Source organism: Anthonomus grandis, chromosome 11 (assembly GCF_022605725.1).
Source record: "Anthonomus grandis grandis chromosome 11, icAntGran1.3, whole genome shotgun sequence".
Lineage (NCBI taxonomy): Eukaryota > Metazoa > Arthropoda > Insecta > Coleoptera > Curculionidae > Anthonomus > Anthonomus grandis.
In genome coordinates this window covers 23,489,090-23,512,064 of record NC_065556.1, presented here as the reverse complement: position 1 = coordinate 23,512,064, position 22,975 = coordinate 23,489,090, and the positions used below count along the sequence as shown (strand labels likewise).

Below are 22,975 nucleotides of genomic sequence, written 5' to 3'. Positions count from 1 at the left end.
ATATAAAACTAGTTCTATGGTTTAGAAGCTCTAGTTTTAGAGCAATGACGTTCACTACAGCCATGTGACTGTTAACATGTCAAAATTCTCCGTGTTGCTTCTTGCTTAAAACCATGTTCTACCAATTAAACAATAAATAAAGAAGACAGAAATTCGTGAAAGATAATGGCGGACGTAGAGTCGAGTACGTATTTTTCTTATATTTTTTTTTTACAGATTCTTCGATAATTGGTAGAATTGGCGCTTTATCATTTTAACGTTATTTTTAGATGATAATACCCCGGCCAATAACGCAATAAAAATGAAAGTAGAGGAGCCAAAGGACGAGTGTCCGTCCAAACAAGGTAATAATGTTTGTGTAAACATTTATCACAGTTAAACCCTACCTTCCTTTATTTGTAGAAAAAACACCAAATAAAGTCGACAACCCCGAAGATCTTAAAATATGTGCCCCATCGAACCCGTTCAAGTCCACCAATTCAAATCCATTCTCTCTGGAGCACAGCAAATTCGGAAAAAACATTCTGAAGCCATCTCTTTTGAGTGTAAACTCGTCTGCACCGACTTCCAGCACCTTTGTCCTTAGACAAAGCAGTTTTAACCCGTTTAGTAAGCCTGCTAATGAAACTGATAATAAAAGTGATAATAGTGATAAGAAACTTGTGAATGGTGAAGTCAGATTTGTACCCCTTATAAAAAGTGATGCTAAACCTCCTCAAGCTGTAGAACCTATATCGACTAGCACTACAGCAACTACCAAAGCAACCCCCACATTTGTATTTGGACAAAACCTCCAAGATAGAGTCATTGCAGACGTAATTACTGAGGCATCACCTTCTACAAGCAGTGAATCTACTACCAATGGAGATACCTCAAGTAGTAGTGATATGTTATTCAGTTCAGCAGTTAAAAGTGACGCAAAGCTAGAAAATGCAACAAAAGATAAAGATACAAAGTCCCTTACTGAGTCAGCAAGACAATATGAGGAGTCTAGGGCTAATAAGAGAAAGTACGAGGAAGTACAAGTGAAGACTGGAGAAGAGGAGGAGACAAACATATTGAGTATATCATGTAAATTATTTTATTTCGATAAGGCATCCAGTAACTGGCAGGAGAGAGGTAGAGGGACTTTGAGATTGAATGATTTTGAGACAGATGACAACCACGTTGGCAGTAGGATAGTTTTTAGGGCAGCCGGGAGTTTAAGAGTCATAATAAATACTAAGGTAAAATTTTTTGTGATTTCACTAAAAGTAAAACTTATACAGGTTGTTTTATGAATTTCTTACGGCAAAGCATTAAAGAATGTGGCAAATCTGAGATTGTCACAATCTGTGTATTTTAAGTAATTGTGGGGCTCGATATAGTTTTGGAACTTTCAAAGGCATTCGATAGCCTAAACAGGGAAATGCTTTTGGGAAAATTGTATATGTATGGAGTTAGGGGATATGCTCTTGAATTGTTTAGATCAGTAAAAGCATCTAATATTAATGAACTTACTAAAAGGGTGGAGTTTGTGTTTATATTGGTTTAAGAACAACAACTTATGTCTAAATAAAGAAAAAATTAATATAAAACTATTCAGGACCAAATAAAACAAATTAGAAAAACTTGATTTACTTATAATAAGTAATTCCCAGTTTAAAATAGGAAGTAGTACCAAGTTTTTGAAAATTTTTGTTTATGAGTTTTTAACCTGGTCTTACCATATATCTGAATGGAAAACTCATTTAAATTTGTTACTGCATTAGGTTTGTTTCAAAATATATGGATAGAATAATACTGTATTTTGCACTGCTAGATATGGTATAATTTTTTGGGCTTCTAAGTCTAGGGCTTAAGAAATTTTTGTAATACAGAAACCTCTTAATAGAATAATGTATAAAGTGAATTTTCCACAATCATGCAGGCATGACCATCTATGCTCTGTACATATTTCAGCTATTGATGTTTGTTTTTAAAAATAGTCAGACTTTTTTCCCAGTAAATATCAATCACAACGATAGTACACATACAAATAATATCCCTTTTCCAGTACATTGCTTAACTTTATATGAGAAGGGTCCTGATTATATGCGCATTAAGCTTTATAATAAGTTAAGTAGCAATATAACAAACAAGTGAGAAGCAGTTTAAACTAAAATTAAAGCAGTTAAGTAGTTCTTAATTAATCTTGGGCCATATAGTATTAGGGAATAATAAAGCAGTTAGAAATTAGGAACATTATTGATTTATTAGTATTGTTTGTGTGATGTACCTAATAGGGTAGTTAAGGATCTTTGATGCCATTTCACTTTATATTTGTTTTTTTATTTATATAATCTGAAATAAAGGAAAAAAAAATTATCTATGGAATCCATTTACATTGTAACCAAAAATAATAAGTTACATCCAAGTTTAGTAAAAACTGTTAAGCATGTCACCCCTTATCACCCAACATGAAATAAAATCATAAAAAGCAAAGTAATTGATTCTACACAGCCACAAATTATTAACAAGATTATGATTGAAGAAAGAATAATTTTTACAAAATTTGTTTTAGTTTTTACTTAAAAAGTTTAGAGTAAAACAGATTTATTTGTCATAGCAGGCAGTGGTATTAAGAGTAGGGTAGGCACTAGGCAATAAGGTAGCATAATTTTTTAAAATGTACTTACCATCTTTTCTTGATGAAGTGGAACATTGTATTTATTTACACAAATTTAATTGGAAATTATTAAAATTATTTAAAAATGTCTGACTAACTGAGAAACAGAAACAATCATTTTTTATAAATTAGTTCAATACGACGATTTTTCACCAAAAATGCATTGATAACATCATCATAAAAAATCGACTTACGTTTTAAATCTAGCAAGAGTTCTTTCTCCAAGGAAATTATTGAAAAACTGCTAAGCCTTTCTTGTCCTTGAGTATTACGTAAATACGTGTGGATGCGTTTTAATCTAGAGAATGAACGTTCTGCAGATGCCGAGCTAGCGGGTATTGTTACGATTAATTTTGCTAATTTGATTAATTGAGGGAGCACTTCGCACATTTTTTTATCTCTCAAAATCAAACTTTTTTCCGTATTTCAATTTTAATCCATTGAATATTTCATCTGGAAATTTATTTCTAAAAGTTTCAAAACAATCAGAATCCAAAAGACAGAAAAAATCTAATAGTCTAATTTCCCTGTAGCGATCATCAATTTCGCTTTTGTTGTCGTCAACTATTTCTCTGAAAATTCGCCTGTAATGCGTTTTAACATCATCCATATTTCGTTTTCTTCGAGGTTCGCCATAAGCATTCGCACATTTACTATATATTTGTTCGAATTCTATGAAGAAATTCTCCAAAAATGCTTTGAAACTCTAATTTTTTTTAATACAATAGCCAATATCAGATAGTTTCGACTGTATTATATTATACAGTACATCCGTCTGAACAAATATTTGAAAATTTCCAAAAAATAATTGAATTCAAAATCTTCTAGTGTAAATAAATACATTCTAGCTGCCGAAAGATTCTCCCCATCCCAGTTTGATTGATTTTCAAGCATATCATTAAATAGGTTTTTCAAATTAAAAAGTTCACCGAAAATTACGTTTACAGTTCTGGAGTTATAGGCCCATCGAGTCTGTACTACACGTGGTAATTTTTTAGAACAAAATCTAATTTAATTAATTGCGTTCGCTTGTCGCGTATAAGCGCTATAATAGGTGCTGCCTTCGCATCTCCATATATTTTTCATATCAAGGCAATGTCCACCTTACGAAGCCCGCATATGGGCCACCTACATGGGGAATAGCAAGTGCGCTTAAAAGCAAGATTGCCCTATTTTGGATTCCTGGAAATGTTTGCGTTTGCTTTATAATGCAGATGAAAATGATATTTTTGATAAAAGGAAGAAGTGAATATTATATTGTAATTTATTTTTCTAATTTTACAAATATTGCTAGGGTATGCAATGCCTTTTTGCCTACATTGTTTGCACGCCACTAGTGCTGCAAACCAGTCATGTACTTGGTTCATTCATGCAGTAGTTAGTGTGATGAAGCAGTATTTTACAAAAGTTTCAGACTGTCTAATATTTCAAGAAGAAATTCTAAGTTTAAAAACTGTCCACTGAGAACAGTCTTTAGCAGTATTAATTACTTTATGTAGGAAACATAAATCCAGTAAAATTCTTTACTCTAGTGTAGACAAATTTGGACAATTTCTTACCCACTGATAGTTATATTCATCCCTCTGATATCCACTGATAAATGCAGCAAATCTAAAAAAAAACATTCTGGAGTTTTTTGAGCTGCTCAATTGTAATATGGGGACCAAACAACTGACCCATACTCCAAATATGGTCTAACAAGGGAGACTCTAAAACCAACACCTTCATTACCCTATTTGTTACATGTTTGATGTGGCTCCTAATTGATCATTTTAAGTCCATCTTGTTTTAGAGCTAATTGAAAGATTATTTATTGTATAGATAAAATTTAGAGGTTTTCATTTTTTAATATTAAGTGATCCTATTTATATTTGTATTTATCATTTTTTCTTAATTTATTCTAACAGATTTGGGCCGAAATGACCATAGATAAAGCCAGTGACAAAAGTATTAGGTTAACAGCGTTAGATTCAAATGGAGAAGTAAAAGTTTTCCTTATAATGGTAAGTCCTGTGAAAACATTACCTCTACTAACAAGACTTGTATAATTTTTGTTTGTTTTTCTTTTTAGGCAAATATAGATGATTCCAGACAGCTTTATACCCATTTACAGTTGCGCCTAGAAAATGAAATATCACTACAAAAAAGGAAAAAGCTCCAAACAGATAAACCAGAAGAAGAAAAGTGATCTTTTTCATTTTAGCGCTAAGTTCTTTTGATGACAGTGACGGACAATGATGAAGTGTAGGAATGCCGCGACCGAAACTAAATCTTTAAGATTGTTTTTATTAATTTTTTTTTGTAATATGTACCAGCAGTTGATGAGACTTAACATTAATGTTGGTTTATTTTCTATTAAGGTAGTACTGATTATATTTTTTTGCTTTATTGGGGTATTATTGAAAAATCAATTGAATTTTGAAAAAAAAATTTATTTAGTACAACAAAATATAACAAAAATCCAATATAATTATGTGAATTTACTGTAAAGTTTTAAAAATAAACATCATTGAACTTAAAACCAAAGAAACTATTAGTAGTTCCGGTAGACCCTATTCTTGAGCAATATTATTTTATTACCTAAATTTTTGAACATCCAAGTAAATCGAAAACTTGTAACCCCTTAACATTTTGGTAAACAATATAATATATCAAAGACAAAAAAATCCCATAAAAGTTACACCTTAACTTGATAAACCCAATTATAAAAATCTACTGACTTAATCTATATTGAAAATCTTATTTAATTCCGCAAGATTCCTATCTTTTACTAGAGGTCTGAGGTCCGTTCTGTCCATTAGCGACAGGCACATTTGCAAAGTTGACCAGATTGTGTCGGACATTTGTGAGGTGGCTCCGCTGTTGAGTACATCTTTTCCTCTGGCCTGCTGGTTTAAGGCTGTTAAAAAGTGTTCTGCAGCCTCCCTAAATAATTTCGAATATTGCTTTATTATGTAAAAGATTCGTATTGAGAAAATTAGCATACCATCCAAAATTTAAATAAAAGGCAACAAATAAGCTTTTGGTTTGTTGATAGAAAGATATATAGATGGAAAACGCTTTAGTCTTCTGGTCAAGAAGTGGCTTTTTCATAGCAAACAGCATTGATGGATTTCAAGTCAATGAAAGGTTAAGGTAAGGTCTCATTTTCTATATATGATCCACCAGAAAATGCTGAAGAGGATAACAAGGAGGAATTTTACGAACTACTAGACCAACAGTAAAGCATAATATAGAGATAGTAATAGGAGATTTTAACGCTAAGAAAGATGACATAGTGCATAAATTGGATATATTACAAAATACAGTAGGAGTGCCTCAGGGTAGCATATTGGGACCTATTCTGTTTATAATTTTTGTTAATGATCTCAGTTTTAAAATGCATTACCCATATTGCAATATAACACAATTTGCATGGCACAAATCTGTCAATAAAAGCATCTAATATCAATGAACTTACTGAAAGGGGGGAGTTTGTATTTGAATTGGCAGTTAATTGGTTTAAGAACAACAACCTATGTCTAAATAAAGAAAAAACTAATCTAATTCTATTCAGGACCAAATAAAACAAATTAGAAAAACCTGATTCCCTTATAATAAGTAATTCCCAGTTTAAAATAGGAAGCAGTACCAAGTTTTTGGGAATTTTTGTTGATAACAAGGAGAAATTTTACGAACTACTAGACCAACAGTATAAAGCAGCCTCAAAGCATAATATAGAGCTAAGCTAGCGTTTGCCCTAGACAGGCAAGAGCAAATCATAATGGACACCGGCTAATAGAGAGCAGTGCTAATAACTAACGAGTATGAGAGGAGTAGACAGCGATACCGATCATTTCCTGGTGATAACCAAGTTGAGAATAAGAATAGCACAGAAAATCGAGCAAAATCAACAAAAAGCAGGATGGGACCTATAGTCCAGAAGCCTTTCAAGCACCAAATAAAGAAGTTAAATATAAAATAGTCATAAGTAACAAATTTGAGTGTCTAAGACAAGGTGGGAAGTAAAATAACAATATGTCCATTGAAGGAGAAAGAAATACTCGCAGAGGAAGTGGTATGACTGAGAATGCGAGGTAGAGGTAACAAAAGCCACTGGTGGAAAGCCGTGAGAAAAGAATCAGGCGGGCTAATAATGACGGAATCGGAAAATGGCAGAAGTACTTTCAAAAGTGACTAAATCTTGAGAGTGATACAGAGCGAGAAGACACTATACCTTCCATTCAGCAGATATAAGAATATTAACACCCACATATATAATGCGATAACTTCTTTCAAAGACAAAACGTCAGGCAATGATAGTATAAATAGAGAACTGCTAAAACAGAGATGAATCGTTCTACACCAAAAAAATGTATGATGTGATTATAAAAATATGGAACCAATATAACTTCATAAAAAGAAGCAGGTTATGGCTGACAATGTTAAACAAGGACATATTAAGGAAATTTAGTAGAGCTAATACAAATGTGCGTAACAAACTCATATGAACAGGTAATAGAAGGAAACAGAACATCAACGCTATTCAGTTTAACATCAAGACTTTAACAAGGAGACCTCCGCTGTTATTTAATTTTGGCTGGGAATATGCAGTTAACAGAATAGTGACGCAGCTAACGAAAGATTTTGCGCAACAAGGTTCAAAATTGCTGTTGGCTTAAGATACAATCCAAACTAACTTTTTACAGTGAAATAATTCGCCCAGGAGTTACTTATGGCAAGGAAACGGCTTTATACTACTGATCGAGTTACCATCACCATGCCATTAGCAAAAATCTGATTTTTAAAAGTTACTAAAACCTAATATTATCGCTTAAACACCTAATCCTTACGCAAAAGATGAAATTTATATTTTATTCAATAATATAATAATGCATAGCTCAGGTCGTTCTTAGTCTGAAAAAGTCGAATGTGTGTGGATTGGATTAACTAATCAATAAAATTAAGAGTTATAGTTTAAGAGATAAAGTCCACGAATAGGCAAAATCTTATCTTTCTTCCAACTCTCAGATTTCTCAAATGAATAATGTCCCTCAATCAACGGGAAATAAATAAGCTCTTTTAAAAGAAAAATATTCAGAATGATGTTTGGACCCAATAGAGATGAAACAACTGGAGTGTGGAGGAGGCTACTAAATTGGCGGCAACGTATGGCAGTGAAAACATATTCAGACCGATAAAAGCTAAAGGAATAAAATCGGAAAATCACAGATTTATAGACAGTATTCCTTGAGAGATCAGATGGCAGAAGATCAATGGTGGACCGAGAGAGAGATGCTGTCGCAGCAGATTTGTCAAGCAGTGGAAAGTGGAAGCACAGGATCGTAGAAGATGAAGAGCAATGCGACTAAGACTCACGCAGAATTCTGAATTCAAGAAAGAAGAAGATATTTAGCATACTGTATAGGTGTTCTTTATGTCTAAATGAGGTTCTTTCACAAAAAAATAAAAGCTCTTCGGTAAAATTCGCTCATACTTTGGGAAAAGGTCGTTTGGGGCACAACCTCCTTTTCCGAGTTTAGTTGGGAGCTGGTAATACAGAGCCAGTCCTCAGTCGGCCTTCCTTCTTGAATTTGGGTCGATATTTTGTATCATAAATAGAGAAGGAGTAGGAGAAACGTTATCGTACTTTTGTTAACTCATAACTGGTTCTTATTTAATTTCTACACCCAAGACTTAAGGTCACCAGACCTGTATTTGCGTGAGAATGTAAGTGCTTACTATTTTGATGCGTTTCATCCTGGATCTAAGTCTTAGGATTAATCGTACGACATTCGTGTAGATGTGGACACCAGTGTAGAATTATTGATGAAGATTTGGTGGGTATGGGACTACGTTAATAATAATGCATTAATTATAATTTACAGATTAACTTAAAATGGCGAAGTTGAAGTTAAAGCATGCTTTCTATCTTAACCATAAACTTATTATGGTTAGTGTACCATTTTTTTTGCCTAGGACATGATTAATATGGCTCCCATTATGTAATCAGGAGCGATATATAGGTTCTATTGATTTTTATAGCCAGGTACTGCCGTGAAAAGTTTTGTTTAGAATTACCTGAATTACCTTTTCTCAAAGTTCGAACGAGTTTCAGCGAAGACCTATTTATTCACTGTGAAATGAAAAGGGATATGAGGTGTGAAGTCAGTCGTTAGTAAAAGCTCTGTACAGATAGTAAAAAGTACTTTTAATTTTCTCTTGTGGTGTTTTCAGCTTTCAGAGTCAACTCTCTGTATTAAGTCTTTATCTTAAGCATAAATTTCAACTTAAAGCATATAGTTCAATACATGTAACTCTCGAAAATAGTTGACATAGTTTGACTTGTAGCTCAAGAGGTTGAAAAAGGTTAAGACTGGAATGTCATAAGTTCACGTACCGAAGAAAAAGAAAATTATCGATTTCTGAATATCAATTCACCTAAAAAAGCGTTTTCTGTTCCATCTCGTAGTTCTACATTGCTCGATACGTTAGATGAACTAGAGGAACTTAAACCAGTAAAAGAAGTATCAAGACAATCTAGAAGGACAACAAAAATAACAATTATTGCCAAAGCCGAACGTCTCGAACTAAATTTCGACGTCACATGAATCAAGGGATCCTCTAGACAGCGCGTGGAAACCCGAATTAACACTTATTAATTAATTATAATATGTAGATTATAAAGCTGACCAGCTGAAATACGCGATAATTTCTAATAATTTTACCAAAAAACAAACTCACCTATATGCCCTTAAATTGATACACGTGATGCCTACATTGTACCTGGCCCTAATAAACCCGGGGGATAGTCGTAACGCGTGATGATAAGCCTCCACCGCCTCTTCAGATTTTGATCCGTTGGCCAAAGTTGCCCCTAAACGGTTCCACAGTCTGGCATCCTAAAACAGGGCAAATTATAACCGGAATTTAGCGAAAAAAAAAAGGCAAAACGCACATCGGGTTTTACAGATAAGGCGGCCCTAAAGCAATCGGCGGCCTTTTCGTACTCCCCGGTCAGATTGCAAAGGACCCCGAGGCCGGATTGCACCTCGTAGTCCAGATTTTGCGGGTTTCTTTGGGCGGCTTTCAGGTATAAATCTTGCACCAACTTCTGGTTGGTTCTGAAATGTGGAATTATGGAGAGAATACAGTTATAAAGGGGTTGAAAACGAATATATTTTTTTCATGCAATATACGGATATACATACATAATTTACAAGCAGTTCTTTGATTAGTTAACAATACAAGCGCAATAGTCAGATCATTTTGAACAAAGTCAAATGATCGAATATTAAAAGAAGGCAAGCAAGTTAAAAAGAGAAGAAAGAATACATGTACACTGTAATACCTAACATCAGTCTAATTCGCAAGCACGTTTCATCAAATTCAGATAGGCCATCGGATAATTATCATCTCAGAAACGCGGAGTATGATTTATATCTGCCTACTCCACATTCAGAATTGGTAAAAAACTCTATATTGTACAAAGCAAAAAAAATGCACAATCATTTGCCATTGAACATCAAATCCATCACATCTTTTCCTACTTTCCGTAAGGCATTAAAATCATTCCTACTGGAGAGATCCTTTTACTCGGTAAACGATTTTTTTAATACTTCATTTTAACTTCACACACACAGACTGATTTATTGTTTTTATATGTACTGTTTTATGTAGCTAGTAGGAATGTAGTGTTTTGTTTATTTATCCATACCTTTGACCACATACAATTATTGATTTGTATAAGTTTGTATATTTGTTTTATTTTATTTTTGTTTGTTTTGTTTGTTTTTGTGTTTTACTTTATCAGCTTTGTCTACAAATTGTAAGATTTTTAACAATAAAGCGATGATTCATTCATTAATTCATCAGGTAAATCTCAGTTAATAAAGTCAAAATCGGTTTGATAACATAGTGGTTGCGTTAAACACGTTTGTATAAACCTAAAAGTCAAAACATTGCCATGAACGCTAATTTGTCATTTTTAAAACTGGTATTAACCCAAATACAATGTTGTTTGCAAGTAAAAGCAAGGTTGACTTTTTGAAGGTTAATGTTAAGATTTGTAGTGATCATATTCCGCTTGAGTATGTGGATTTGGGTCTAGTATTGGATTCACAACTAAAATTTGATCGCCACGTTGCTGACGTTAGGAAGAAAGCATTTTATATTTTAAAGTTATTGTATTGTAATCGTGATTACCTTAATTTGAACTTAAGAAAGGTATTGTCTGAGGCTTTGGCACTTTCAAGATTCAACTATTGTAACTTCATTATCTTTGCCTTAGTTTCCTTGAACGAACTAAGGTTCAAGTAATAAAAAATGCACGTTGTAGACTTATTTTTGGTCTAAACAGGCGCGACCACATAATACAGGAATACCATGGCCGGAAATACCCAACTAGATAGTATTTTTAATACAAGGTCAACACTTGATAGTGTTAAAACCAGGCATACATTTTTGTACAATTTTCCTAAATTTAGAAGTTCATTTTTGATTTTACCTCAATTTCTCTTTTGAACCAGTTGCCAATAGAGTTAAAAGTTTTAAATTTTAAATATAAGCTTAAAACAGTGCTTCTTTTGAATCAGACAAAGTAATGACCATCGGCTGCTATAATTGCTTATCTATTGCGTGTACTGAAGGTCTCTCCTGCAGTTTTAAACTACGATGTATGTTTTTTTTTTAATATTTGTAATTTAATTTGTGCCATATTTCTGTTATCACCGCACTGTAACTCTTAATATGTTTATCTTTGTTAATCTTAAGGCTAACTATGGTGTTGGAATTTTGAAAGTAGATTTGTTTGTCTCGTTCGACTCCGCCATATTGATTTTTTCTTTAGTTTTACTTAATAAAGGCCAGATTTATCTATTTATTTATTTATAATAAAATTTAGTATTTGGAGGCTAAGACCTGTATAATTAAATTAAATCAAAACAGTACAATTAAGTGGAATAAGATAATTTTAGAATAAAGAATTAATTAGGACGTTGCTTCCATTACTAGAATTAAGCATTCAATAATAAAACAAACAAAGTAGCAAACAATGTATTCAAAATAAATAAAATGACATAAACAGAATGAAAAAAAAAAACGAATAAATTAAAATTATCGTGTTAATTCCTCTCAGAACTATTTCAATTTTACAAATCAATCAAACCAGATGTATTCAGAGCAATTTTTATTTTAAAAGCTTAGCAGAGCGCTTTCGGCGTATGAGCCATCATCAGTGCTAACTGAAATGAGTTGGGTGTTAAATGCGTAAAAGACACTATAGTCAAAGGTGAACGAATGGAATGTACTCACTTGTCAGTTAAGCCCAGAAGTTTACCATAGTGGGAACACATTCGATATTATTAAAATTACACGTAACATTTAGACATACTTAAGACTATACAGAACACTAAACAGGACGAACAGTATTTAAAAAGGGGAGAACGTTGGTCTCCTTTGTGTTTTGTTTACATTTATTGTGGTTTCTTAGATGGCGGGAAAAATGTGTGTCAAATTAGGTTAGCCTACAGTTAAATTTACTTTAAAATAAATATTTATATTATGCGAACCTATCAGAGTGGTAGTAGCGACAGATCCGTCTAGATGTCATTATCGTAAATGATGTGCGGTAGTGCGAGTTGGTTATAAATTGGTGGCACAAATTAGACTACAACAGTGAATTTTTTTTCGTATAAGGAAGTTGTTATCCTTAAAGGATGTAAAGCGAACTTTTAAATTAGAAAGTTGCCAATTGTGGAGTCTTCTATGTAATGGTCTGTTAAGGTTCACTTGTATATTTAAACAAGAGGGATTTTTTATGAGCTCGTTGGTGATATAAATGTCTTCAAGAAAATCTAGTCGGTTATAGTTCTTAGAGGTTACCTATTAGACTTTGGACTGAAATTATGGTTGTTAGATTTTATATGTTCACCAAATGCAGATGAGGGTCTACTTAAGTGCTCGGCTATGCGTGTTTTTAAGGGTCTACAAGTTCGTCCCACATATGAGCAATCACAAGAATCACACTGCAATCTGTAAATACCACTCTTTGATAATGGGACAAGTTTATAAGAAATTTGTAATTCTGATTGGTGTTTAATGAAGCTATTGTTGATTTTCTTATTTAGATGAGAATTAATGAATGGTAGAGATATGAATTTACTATCTTTTTTAACTTTAGGCAAGCTCTGTTTTTTAATTTTTGTTAATTTTAATAATTAGTTTGGGGTCATAGTTATTATTATAAGCAATTTCTTTAAGAACATTTATTTCGTTTGGAAAATTAGAAGGTTGATTGATTTGCATTGTCCTTCGAGCAACACAGAAACTTCCCTCTTCTATTTCAATTTTGCCTAAAAGATTCTCTCTGGTTTGCGTTAGCAATACTTCGAAATTATAAAATGAATATTTACAAAATTGGCCACACTTCAGAATTGCACGTCATATGTAAGATGAGCCTCAAACACTGAAAGACAAAACGGCTATACCAAGTAAAACTATTATATAAATTGATCATTTAAAAATGTCCATGTAAATCCATTTAATAAACATTAATTTAAAAATGACCAAATTTTATGAACTGGTACAATAGACATTTTGATAAGCACAGCATCCCGATGATTTTTACTCAAAGTAATTATATGTTCTTGATCAATAACTTGATGGTAATAATAAGCCAAGAAGTTTGGCAGTAGATACGCGAGGAAGAGGATTTAGTTCGCATTTCAATGCGTGTTTCATTTAAGTTATTATAAATACAATTACTGTTGTAGGAGCGCCGTTAAGTTAGTAACATATGTTATTGATGTGTTTTGTAATTTGTGCTTCTTTCTTTTGTGGCGTTCCTTGTACGGATTTTTATTAATTCCTGTATTGTAAATATTGTTTAGTTATAAAAGTTTTTTTAAAAATTCCTGGAAGATATAAATAAAATGGCGACAATGCCTGAAATTAAATGAAAAATTACTTTAAATGTCTAAAAGACATTATTGCCAATGTAAATTATTTAAAAAAGAACAATTGAATGGCTCCGCCGAACAACGTTGCAAGTGACAAAAACTTATTTTTTCAGAAATTCGAAAAAACACTGATTGTTCAATGAAATTAATTTCTAATTTACAATTTCTTATTATAAACGAGGCTTTGTTATTGAGTGAAATCACCTATAAGAGAAAATATTATTATACTATACTATTATCATATCTTACCGAGATATTGACATTTTAAAAGTATTTTTTCGGGTACCGTCAAGCGCCGTCGCTTACAACGTTGTTCTTTGAACAAGACGTATAATACTGAATTAAATGGGGCTGATTCAATAATGTAAGTAGGTAGTTTTCAAATATGATCTTTAATAATAATGAATACAAAAATCTTAAGTTTTCTTATTGTTCAACCTTAATATTTTCATAAAAAGGCACATATTCTGGCGGGATGTATTTGCACATATCCAACAAGTCCTTTTTCTTTGCCGCTTTGATCGGGAGTCTATCCTTGTATAAAGGTGGGAACCGAGAAACTTTTACTGGGGCATACTTTTCTTCCCTGGCCCCTTTACTTTTTTTGCTAATGAGTGCGAAGTCCATTTTGTGATTTCCTTCCACGTAATGTTATAGGATCATCCTTTGTAATTTGGTACCATACAGGGCTAGTTACACTGAATTTATTTTTTTCCAGTGAATCTAACAAAATGTCGGTGTTTTTGAAGTCTGCTGTATCCATAACACAGACAGTAAAACGATTGGGTGGTCCCTTGGCATTAGCTATGACTTCCACCCATTGGTGAGTAACATACACTTTTTTACCCTTTTTTGCTCGTTCAATTAGAGCAAAGTCCCTGTCACAGGGTAGAAAACTATGACCCGTCGTCATAAACTTTTGCTCAACGGTAGTGAAATATTCATTCAAGAGCAGGTGCTGCAAAACAGCTATAATCCGCCAGTTGTTGTTCTGACCTACGCATCTGTCAGACCAAAGCTTAAGAATTCTCAGTTGGCCTGGCTTCAACTTTGTAAAGTTAAGCTCAACATATTTTAAAACGCATGATGCTATTTCCGCAGCACCTCGCTTGGCAGTGGTCTCATCCCAGAAAAACATATAAGCCATGTTTCTCCCCTGGTCATGTATAGCCAAATTGTAGCACGATAGTTGCCTCTAGTAAAATACGTTACTATGCGTGAGGTTTGGGCAAAATAAAACTTGTTGTAGGTCCACACAAAGCACAACGTTTTCAGAGCTTAATACGGCACTCTCTCTATCTTCAGCAAGCGCCTTGTAAGCGGAGTCAGCCTTCATATGAAGAAGTTTGCTTTGATTTTCAATAATTTTTTTTCTCTCTTCAGTGGCAACTGTAATGAGCTGAATGTGCAGCTGATCACAATAAGTACAGGTATACCTAGGCAGACTAAATCTTAGGTTGAACTCACTTTGAAAAACATCCCGGTACATGTGAAGTTTTGCAGTACTGTCGGTGTATTTAATGCAGAAAAGCTGCCACATTTTCTTGATACTCAGGTCAGGATTCAAACATTCCTTTTTGTAATTTCCTAATTGTAAAAAATTTTTAGATCAAGGTTTAAATATTGAAATTAATAAGTCAAAAATTCAATTTGTCAGTGAAATAAAATATGTATGAGTACTCTTAGATCAACAATTAAATTTTCATGGTCATGTAAATTATATTTCTAAAAAGATTGCCAAGAAAGTTGGGTTTTTTAGGAGAATTTCTAATTGCTTGTCTCAATGGACTAAAATGTTAGTATACAATACAATTATTTTGCCGCACTTTAATTACTGTTCCTCGTTACTTATATCATGCTCTCAGGAATATATAAATCAGTTACAACTTCAACAAAATAAAGTAATGCGAATTATTCTTAACGGTAATAAATATACACCTATCAATCAGATGCTTCAAATATTAAAATCGCTTCCTGTGAAGCAAAATATTCTTAAGGCAAATTTAATTTTAATTTATAAAATAGAGCATGGATTTATGCCATCATATCTGCAACATTTTTTAGAGAAAAGATCCAACTTTCAACAATATAATATAAGGTCAAGAAATGATTATCATATATCAAGAGTTAGATCAACTTTATTGCAAAAATCATTGTTTTTTGAAGGGTTGCAAGCTTTTAACTCTCTTCCACTAGAAATCAAGAACGCAAGTAATTTAAGGTTATTTAATAAAAATGTTAAAAAACATTTATTTAGAAATAGCGTTATGTGATGTACAGTTTATGTATTACTATAGGTTTTACTTATTTTTTATACTACTAAATTTAGCAAATTGAATGTATTAGCCAAGTGCTAAATAAAGAATATTATTATTATTATTATTATTTTTGCTCATATTTCTGGAGTAGTGGTTTTCTTGAGGAGGAAAAGAAGAAATATGCTGTTTGATCTGTTCTTTTGTTTCATCAGGGATCCTAGTATGATTTCCATGCGCGCCTCTGCCATCGGTCAAGGGCGTGGTGAACTTTATTTTGTCAACCAGAATCTGTAGGCGTCGAGGTGTACAATGTCTAGTAGAGATGTTTTCATTCACTCGACGGCGATTTATATCCCCTACCTTGATGCAAGAAGCAAGAAACCTTGTTTGTTATTTATAGTCCATACTGTAGAAGTCCCTAAATAATTTTAGCATTTCTTCATGGGCAACCAATCCACACTTGTATTGACACTTGCATATTCTACTCAACAGCAAAATAACTAACACATCGAAAATGTTGTGACTTACCTCTTCAGGTGGTAATTTTCCAGGCACTGGCTGCTTTCTTTTGGATATGTATGGATTTCCAGAATCTCTTGAACGCTTACGACACTTATCTTTCTACTCACTAACTTTAATTTTCCTCTTTTTACCATTATTTAAGCGCTTTTGATCACCGGGCGAAAAAACAACACTCTCCGCGCCGGACATTTTGTTGGTTGCAACGTTGTTCCGAGCGCGTCAACCTGTTTTCGAAGTCATTTAACGTGCTGCCATCTAAACCACGTTCATGTAAAACTGATACCAAAAACTGCCATGCGGTAGAAAATGTCGTTTACAACGTTATTTTCTGAAAATCTCAATATCGCAATTAAAGTCGCTTACAACGTTGTTCGGCGGAGCCATTCAATTATTGAAACACTCTTTTACACGTCTGAGGTAATTCGTTAGCGATTTTTTTCACTATTCCATGATCTACATAATCAAAAGCCTTTTCCAGATTATAGAATACAACTGTCAAAGGATTACACTGATTTATTATAAAATTGACTGTATTTAAATTTGTAATGAGATTTGAAAATCAACCCTTTCAGATACCACAAACTGATTTTCAAAAAAAATTGAATTGTGCATCGAATGCGTCAAATGCATCAAATAATAAAAAATTGTTAATGTATTAGATAGAAAACTATGTTTAGATTGCTCATGTCAGACAAGCCCGACTTACTTTTATTGAATAATTTAAATAGTTATTCCTTAAAAAGGATTAAAAAATGGATAAATCACAGTCAATACAATTAAAAAATAGACAAATTTGTGTTAGTCTGAAAGACCCTATACATTACTATACCTCACTGCCCTATATTTATTATGCAATCACTAATCAGCTATAACCTTTACCTAAAAAAAATAACGCGAAATGCAACGGACCTTCACCACACAAAAACTTACTGAACTAACAAGCTTGTAACTTGCCGGGATAAGTTCATATCGGGAGGGACCAGATCTCTGTATTTCGGATTGTTTTTCAGCCAATTGACGAGCATGAAGCACGCTTGGTTGTAGTAGCTTTCGTTCGTATAACTGACCGCGGCCGCCATTAACGCCTTCAAATTGGTTGGGTCTAATTGGAGACATTTGTTCAAGGCGGCTATTGCACTTGGATCCTAGTTTAAAAAAATAAAAGATCTTGTATTTATCGTCGTTCATAAATTACATCTTGGTTGAAAAATGTACGAAACAACGATAAGTTACAAATCATTTATTTCCATAGTACAAAGTTGTATAGGAATAGTCAAAATTTACTAAAAACTAAAAGCTAGGTAAGAGATGAAAAAATAAAATACGGAAGGGCCTAGATTAAAATCTTTAAATAATTCTCAATACAATAAAAAGATTTTCTATCAACAACTGTTTAAGGTTATTTTTAAATAGTTTTTCGCTTTTGTGCTTTTTAATTTGATCTCCAATATGATTTGGTGATCAAAATGCCAATTTCGACTTACTTAAATTAACATGTAAATCATTACTATTTCTTGTATTAAAGTGGTGTATACCACATTGTCGTTTTAATTTTATACTATTATTAAAAACGTACAGACATAATTCAAAAATATATAGACATGGGACAGTAAAAATATTAAATTTCCTAAAAAACACTTTACAGCTTTGCATTAAGGAAATTCCTGCTTTTTTGGGCAACTAGAATATCATGTTGATAGTGTTGTAAAATGCTCGAGAATTTATTTTTCGAGAACGTTCCTCGAGCATGAACGAGCACGAACGAGAATTTTCAGCACATACGAGCATAAATGAAAAAAATGCAAAGGAAACATATTAGGAAAATATCTGAAATTACAAATGTTTGTGTTTATTTATGTTCTATTTATTAAGTTAAACTTTCAAACAACCTATTTAGGAACTCTCCTCCGAACTATCCTCTCCCTCCTCGCGCTCGCTTGATTTTAAATTTCCGTTAAATCAAATTCAGACTCGTCAGACTCAAAATCATCTTCAATGGTATTAATTTCAGCCCCAGATTTGGTAGTGAGTTTTATTTTTTTTGATTTCGGTTCCATTAAATTGGTAGAGGTGTTTGGCTGGCCGGTATTTGAGCCTATACTTTCACTCTTTAACGCTATGGGAACGTTCACATTTTTGGGGAACGTTTGGATTCATGCTCATTCGTGCTCTTGAGAATAAACGTCACAAAAAAAGTCGTGAACGTTCGCGAACATTCTTCGAGATAAACGGGAACGTTCCATTGCTCACAACACTACATGTTGATAAAGTTGACCCCAGAAACAGCAAACACCATTACTAAGCCTTGAATCTACATTGGTATAATATACTCCTAATAACTTCTCAGAGTTAGAATTGTTTTTAATTGTCGTAATACATAAGTGTGAGAATTTATTTTAGGTATAAGATAGTCACAATGAGCTTTCCAGTTTAGATTCGAGTCAAAGTAAAACCAAGAAATTTAGTATTTTCACGAAAATTAGTTTCACATTATTCAATATGATTTCTAATTTCTTTGCATGATGAAATCGCATACTGTTTTAGAGGGATTTAGATAAAGCAAATATTGGGAAAACCATGAATTTTTAAAGCCAGTTCATTACATTTATTTTTCAGTACTGTGTCTGAATTATTTGAAATTAGGTAAGAACAAGATACTAATCACTGAAAATTGCATTGAATAATAAGTTATAAGGGATCATAGTTCTGGAGACGTTTTTTTTTATTTCCTCAAATAAGTTCCCTCAAGTTTCAAAATTGCACTGATACAATTTCTGAGCATCTAAACAAATAGGAATTAAACGAAATAAATGCTACACCCCTATAACCATATGGTTCAACCTTTCATATGACATGTTCAAAAGCTTTTATCAAGTCACAAAACACAGATACAAAAGCCATTCCATTTAATGATATACTTTCATTTGATAGAAATTTATTTTGCAATTTTGACCTTTATGAGTCTCTTAATAAAATTCAATATTATTGATTAATTATAATTAAGATATACCTGATTGTGTACTAATCCCTCTGCAATTAGAAAGATCATGCTTATTCCCAGATTTAAATAAATTATTAATAAATGAATTCTTCCAGGTACTAGTATGCTGCTATTTGAAAACACATTAATCAGATAACTTCCCAATTTTTTTGTAAGTTACATGTCTCCAAAAAAAAGAAGCCTTACATTTAAATTCTGAATAATATAATTAATTTTGTCTGAATCTTGGTACATTTACCATACTATACTAACTTGTTCATTTTCTGCTTGTGTAGTCCCTAAAAGCAACCAAGCCTCTGTGTTGTCTGGTTGCTGTTTAACGGCCGCTTCGAAACACAACACGGCACTAGGCAGGTCGCCTTGATTCAGTAGTTCCTTGCCCCTTTCTAAAGGATTTGGAAGATCTGACATTGGATTTTCGGTGCTAAATTCGTATTCCTGTAATAAATTTTTTTAAAATGAGTTTATGTTTGCCTATGAGTAGTTTTATGGGTGTACCTTGTGCGGAGTGTTGTAATATGAGTTGAATTCGTCTAGCCATGGGTGAGCGGAGTTTTCGTCGTTGCCCATTGCTTTTTCTATATCTTTTTGCAGCTGATCCCAAAAGGCTGGTTTTTCTTCATCCACTTAAAAAATTAGGGTTTACTAATTGTAGATTTAAGACTTTTTACATGAAATACATCAGTAATATATTTAATAGAGATTATTCATATTATATATTAACAAAATGGTAAATCCAGTCTTGTTGTTTAGCTGTAATAAAAATGCCCTTTTGGTCCTATTAAGGCATTCACATTTGCAATATGGAATTAGCTTTGGGGAAAGTGAATATGGGATACTTATTTCAGTCAGTGTAAATTTTACAAAAATGGGCATTAAGAAACTTATGTGGTAATAAAACAGAATCTGATAAACTATATTTCATATGTGAATAAGTCAAAATAAAGCTACCAATACCATCATCAGCTAAGTTTTACAATAATCAGTTTTCATAATACACACATTTATAATCTTTATCTGAGTGAATGCTTTTAGTAGATAATGGCGCATATATATTTATGTAGATGTTATATTAATCATATTTTGTGACTATATATTTAAATTTTCTTTATACAACCTTATTTGTTAAGTATTTTAAATATTATTAAACTTATCATTAGTTATTAATTGAGGCTTTCTAGGATTTGTATTTTTCAGATATCAAAGTATATTTTGACTATGACTAGTAACTAGTTTCTTTAAAAGGATGAAGAAAAATGTAATTTATCTAAATTGCTTACCAGTACTTTTATCATAAGATTCTGCCCAAACATCATCCAGAGAAGCAGTGTCTGCACTATGCAAAAATTCATCAGTCCAGGCCTGAGCCTCATCATGGGTGAGTTTCCCTTGCTCAAGATTCAATTTGCTCTCCTCATCATTTTTCATAAATCTCATAAACTAAATTGATGAACAGTAAATAAGTTTTACCCAAGCAAAATGCTTGTCTAATATTTTTACTACAAAATCAGGCTGAGGAAATATCTATTCTGTTATGGAAATATGCCAGTACATTTTTTTACTAAAACAGTTAGTTAAAAGTTAAATAAAGTGCCATTTAAGTAGGAATAGATACAAAAAAATTTTGTAGTCAAAGCATCTCCTAAATACCAAAAAAGACCCCGCAAAAATTCTTCTTAAAATTACTGAAATAGATTTCAATTCTCACAGGTTGCAAAATGTGAGACCAACCCAACCCAACCCAATTTTTGTGATATAAAGTAATTTAGGCAAAGTAAAATTCCCAATTTCACTAAAAACTGCTAGACTAGCCTAAAACTACCAAAAAATATCCACAGCTAGTACAGTAAAATCTTTAGGTGGTTTGCCCTACAGTTTTACCATTTAATTTACCTTAGAATAGACAAAGTTGGAATCTTCAATGCCACCCTGTAGAGGTACAGAACCACCCTGGTTTAAATTGGCTTTTTCCATCTCTAGGGCTTCTACAGCTTTCCAGGCATCCTCAAACATGTTAAAATTAATTCCATCTTGTCCCTGGGCTGTCATTTCATTCCAAACATCATTGTAGTCATGTTCCTAAGTGAGAGTGAAAACATTAGCAATATTACAAAGTACACCAGGCTAGTTAATATCTCACTTGGAAAGTTTTCCCATCTTGCAAATACTGCTGGGCCCACGCGTTGTCCTGCAGCTGATCTTTTATAGCGGAGGCTGTGATGGGTGGCAAAATGGCCCTTTGCGACTCGATCTCATGCATCTCTCGCATTAAGTCTAAAGAAGTTTTCTATTAGCAGAGCCCTATATGGTTGTTAGTACTCACCGTCCATGCGAAAAGATTGGGGCACGGTCCTGGTTTCCTGCAAGAACTGCTCCACCAACTGATCTGAGCTACTTGGGAAAGTTTGTCCATGGTTATCAGAAAACGTATGATCTTGAGTGATGTGCGATGTGAGCTTTGTCAACGGATTCACCTGGCCACAATCGCCCTCCGTTAATGGCCTGAACGCCATGTCACTACCTCCCTAATGTTCTTTTAAGTGATTCTTCCCAAAATTATTTCGATATTATTTATTAAAAGATAAACACGGATGATATTTGAACTTTGACATGTGACATAAACGCTATCTGTCATTTATTTTTAAATCATCTTCCTCTTCTTTCCTGGTTTTTTATCATCCGGTGTATGTCAATTCCACCACATGAATACCGAAAGTCATCACAGTGTTGCTATTTTCATACAAATTTATTTTTATATTATTATATTTTTCTTAAACAGTTTATTGATTAGAATATTACATAGTTTTTAAAGATAACAATTTAAATCTATTAATCAGTGGTTTACACACTGGTAACAAGGTTAATATTTTAAAATCTAATGAATCTAATCAGCAGTACTACAGTACCTAAATTATAAACATTTAGTAAGCTTAAATATAGGCATAAGTACATTGAATAAATTATTTGAAAAAAAAACACTTAAGGTGGTCTTTCGAGGATAAATTTGTCGGGGGGAGTTTTTTTTAAGTAATTTCGGGTTGTGGTCCTATACTATTAAATATATATTTTTTTTAAATTAAAGAGTTATAGCCTGTGACGTTGTTTGTGGGACATCCTGTATCTATAATTTTTTTTTGTTTAATGTTCACTTTAGTTTATCTAAGGAATCATATCGAACTTAAAGATTTTACTAACCAGATTATAACTTCATCTTGTTCATCATTGTTAATCTCCTTAAATTGTATTTATTATTTTATAAAGACTATTACCTTACCTCTATACATGCATATGTTATATTATATCTCTGTGTTGTAGCTATCTGTAACAAATAGACTTGACTTTCACCGTTGATTGAATGAATGAATTGAATTTCAATGTTCAAGGCCCAAATATTCAATCAACGCTTTCACACTTTCTTTCTTAAACGGATTATACTTTCAAATCATCATATAACAGCGGACGCGGACTAATAAATACGTACTAATAAAGGGTTCACATACTCGGTGCCATCTATGTTTTACCGTAGCAACTATAGACAAGTTTCCTGTAAAAAAATTAATTTCGTCCAGAACATGTCAATAAGTCAATCCAAACATGTCACACGTGTCAT

The 22,975-nt window shown here is 32.8% G+C and overlaps 2 protein-coding genes across 4 annotated transcripts; one reads left to right on the top strand and one right to left on the bottom strand.

The window, feature by feature from the left end:
- The first annotated feature begins 28 nt into the window (after window positions 1-28).
- LOC126741994 (ran-binding protein 3) lies at window positions 29-5,035 on the top strand. The gene is made up of 5 exons (XM_050448515.1): window positions 29-184; window positions 270-344; window positions 403-1,226; window positions 4,555-4,650; window positions 4,719-5,035. Exons 1-5 carry the CDS (start codon window positions 166-168, stop codon window positions 4,833-4,835), a joined length of 1,131 nt encoding a protein of 376 aa, XP_050304472.1. The 5' UTR covers window positions 29-165; the 3' UTR covers window positions 4,836-5,035.
- A 23-nt stretch (window positions 5,036-5,058) lies between these two features.
- LOC126741993 (peroxisomal targeting signal 1 receptor) lies at window positions 5,059-21,977 on the bottom strand. 3 transcript variants are annotated; one of them, XM_050448513.1, is made up of 10 exons: window positions 21,689-21,977; window positions 21,506-21,639; window positions 21,259-21,444; window positions 20,646-20,805; window positions 19,864-19,991; window positions 19,618-19,803; window positions 17,304-17,509; window positions 9,585-9,750; window positions 9,371-9,528; window positions 5,059-5,572 (listed from the first exon to the last, which is right to left on the bottom strand). In XM_050448513.1, exons 1-10 carry the CDS (start codon window positions 21,876-21,878, stop codon window positions 5,368-5,370), a joined length of 1,719 nt encoding a protein of 572 aa, XP_050304470.1. In that variant the 5' UTR covers window positions 21,879-21,977; the 3' UTR covers window positions 5,059-5,367. The 3 variants fall into 3 exon arrangements, with proteins under 3 accessions (XP_050304470.1, XP_050304469.1, XP_050304471.1); XM_050448512.1 differs by having other exon boundaries at window positions 17,295-17,509; window positions 21,689-21,976; XM_050448514.1 differs by having other exon boundaries at window positions 17,319-17,509; window positions 21,689-21,976.
- Window positions 21,978-22,975: the final 998 nt, after the last annotated feature.

Coding starts and splice junctions, on each gene's coding strand:
- LOC126741994 (XM_050448515.1), top strand. Junction 345..402: donor CGAGTGTCCGTCCAAACAAG/GTAATAATGTTT, acceptor CTTTATTTGTAG/AAAAAACACCAAATAAAGTC. Junction 1,227..4,554: donor GAGTCATAATAAATACTAAG/GTAAAATTTTTT, acceptor TTATTCTAACAG/ATTTGGGCCGAAATGACCAT.
- LOC126741993 (XM_050448512.1), bottom strand. CDS start 21,878: ATGGCGTTCAGGCCATTAACGGAGGGCGATTGTGGCCAGGTGAATCCG. Junction 20,806..21,258: donor CCAACTTTGTCTATTCTAAG/GTAAATTAAATG, acceptor TCATCAATTTAG/TTTATGAGATTTATGAAAAA. Junction 19,804..19,863: donor ATTACAACACTCCGCACAAG/GTACACCCATAA, acceptor AATTTATTACAG/GAATACGAATTTAGCACCGA.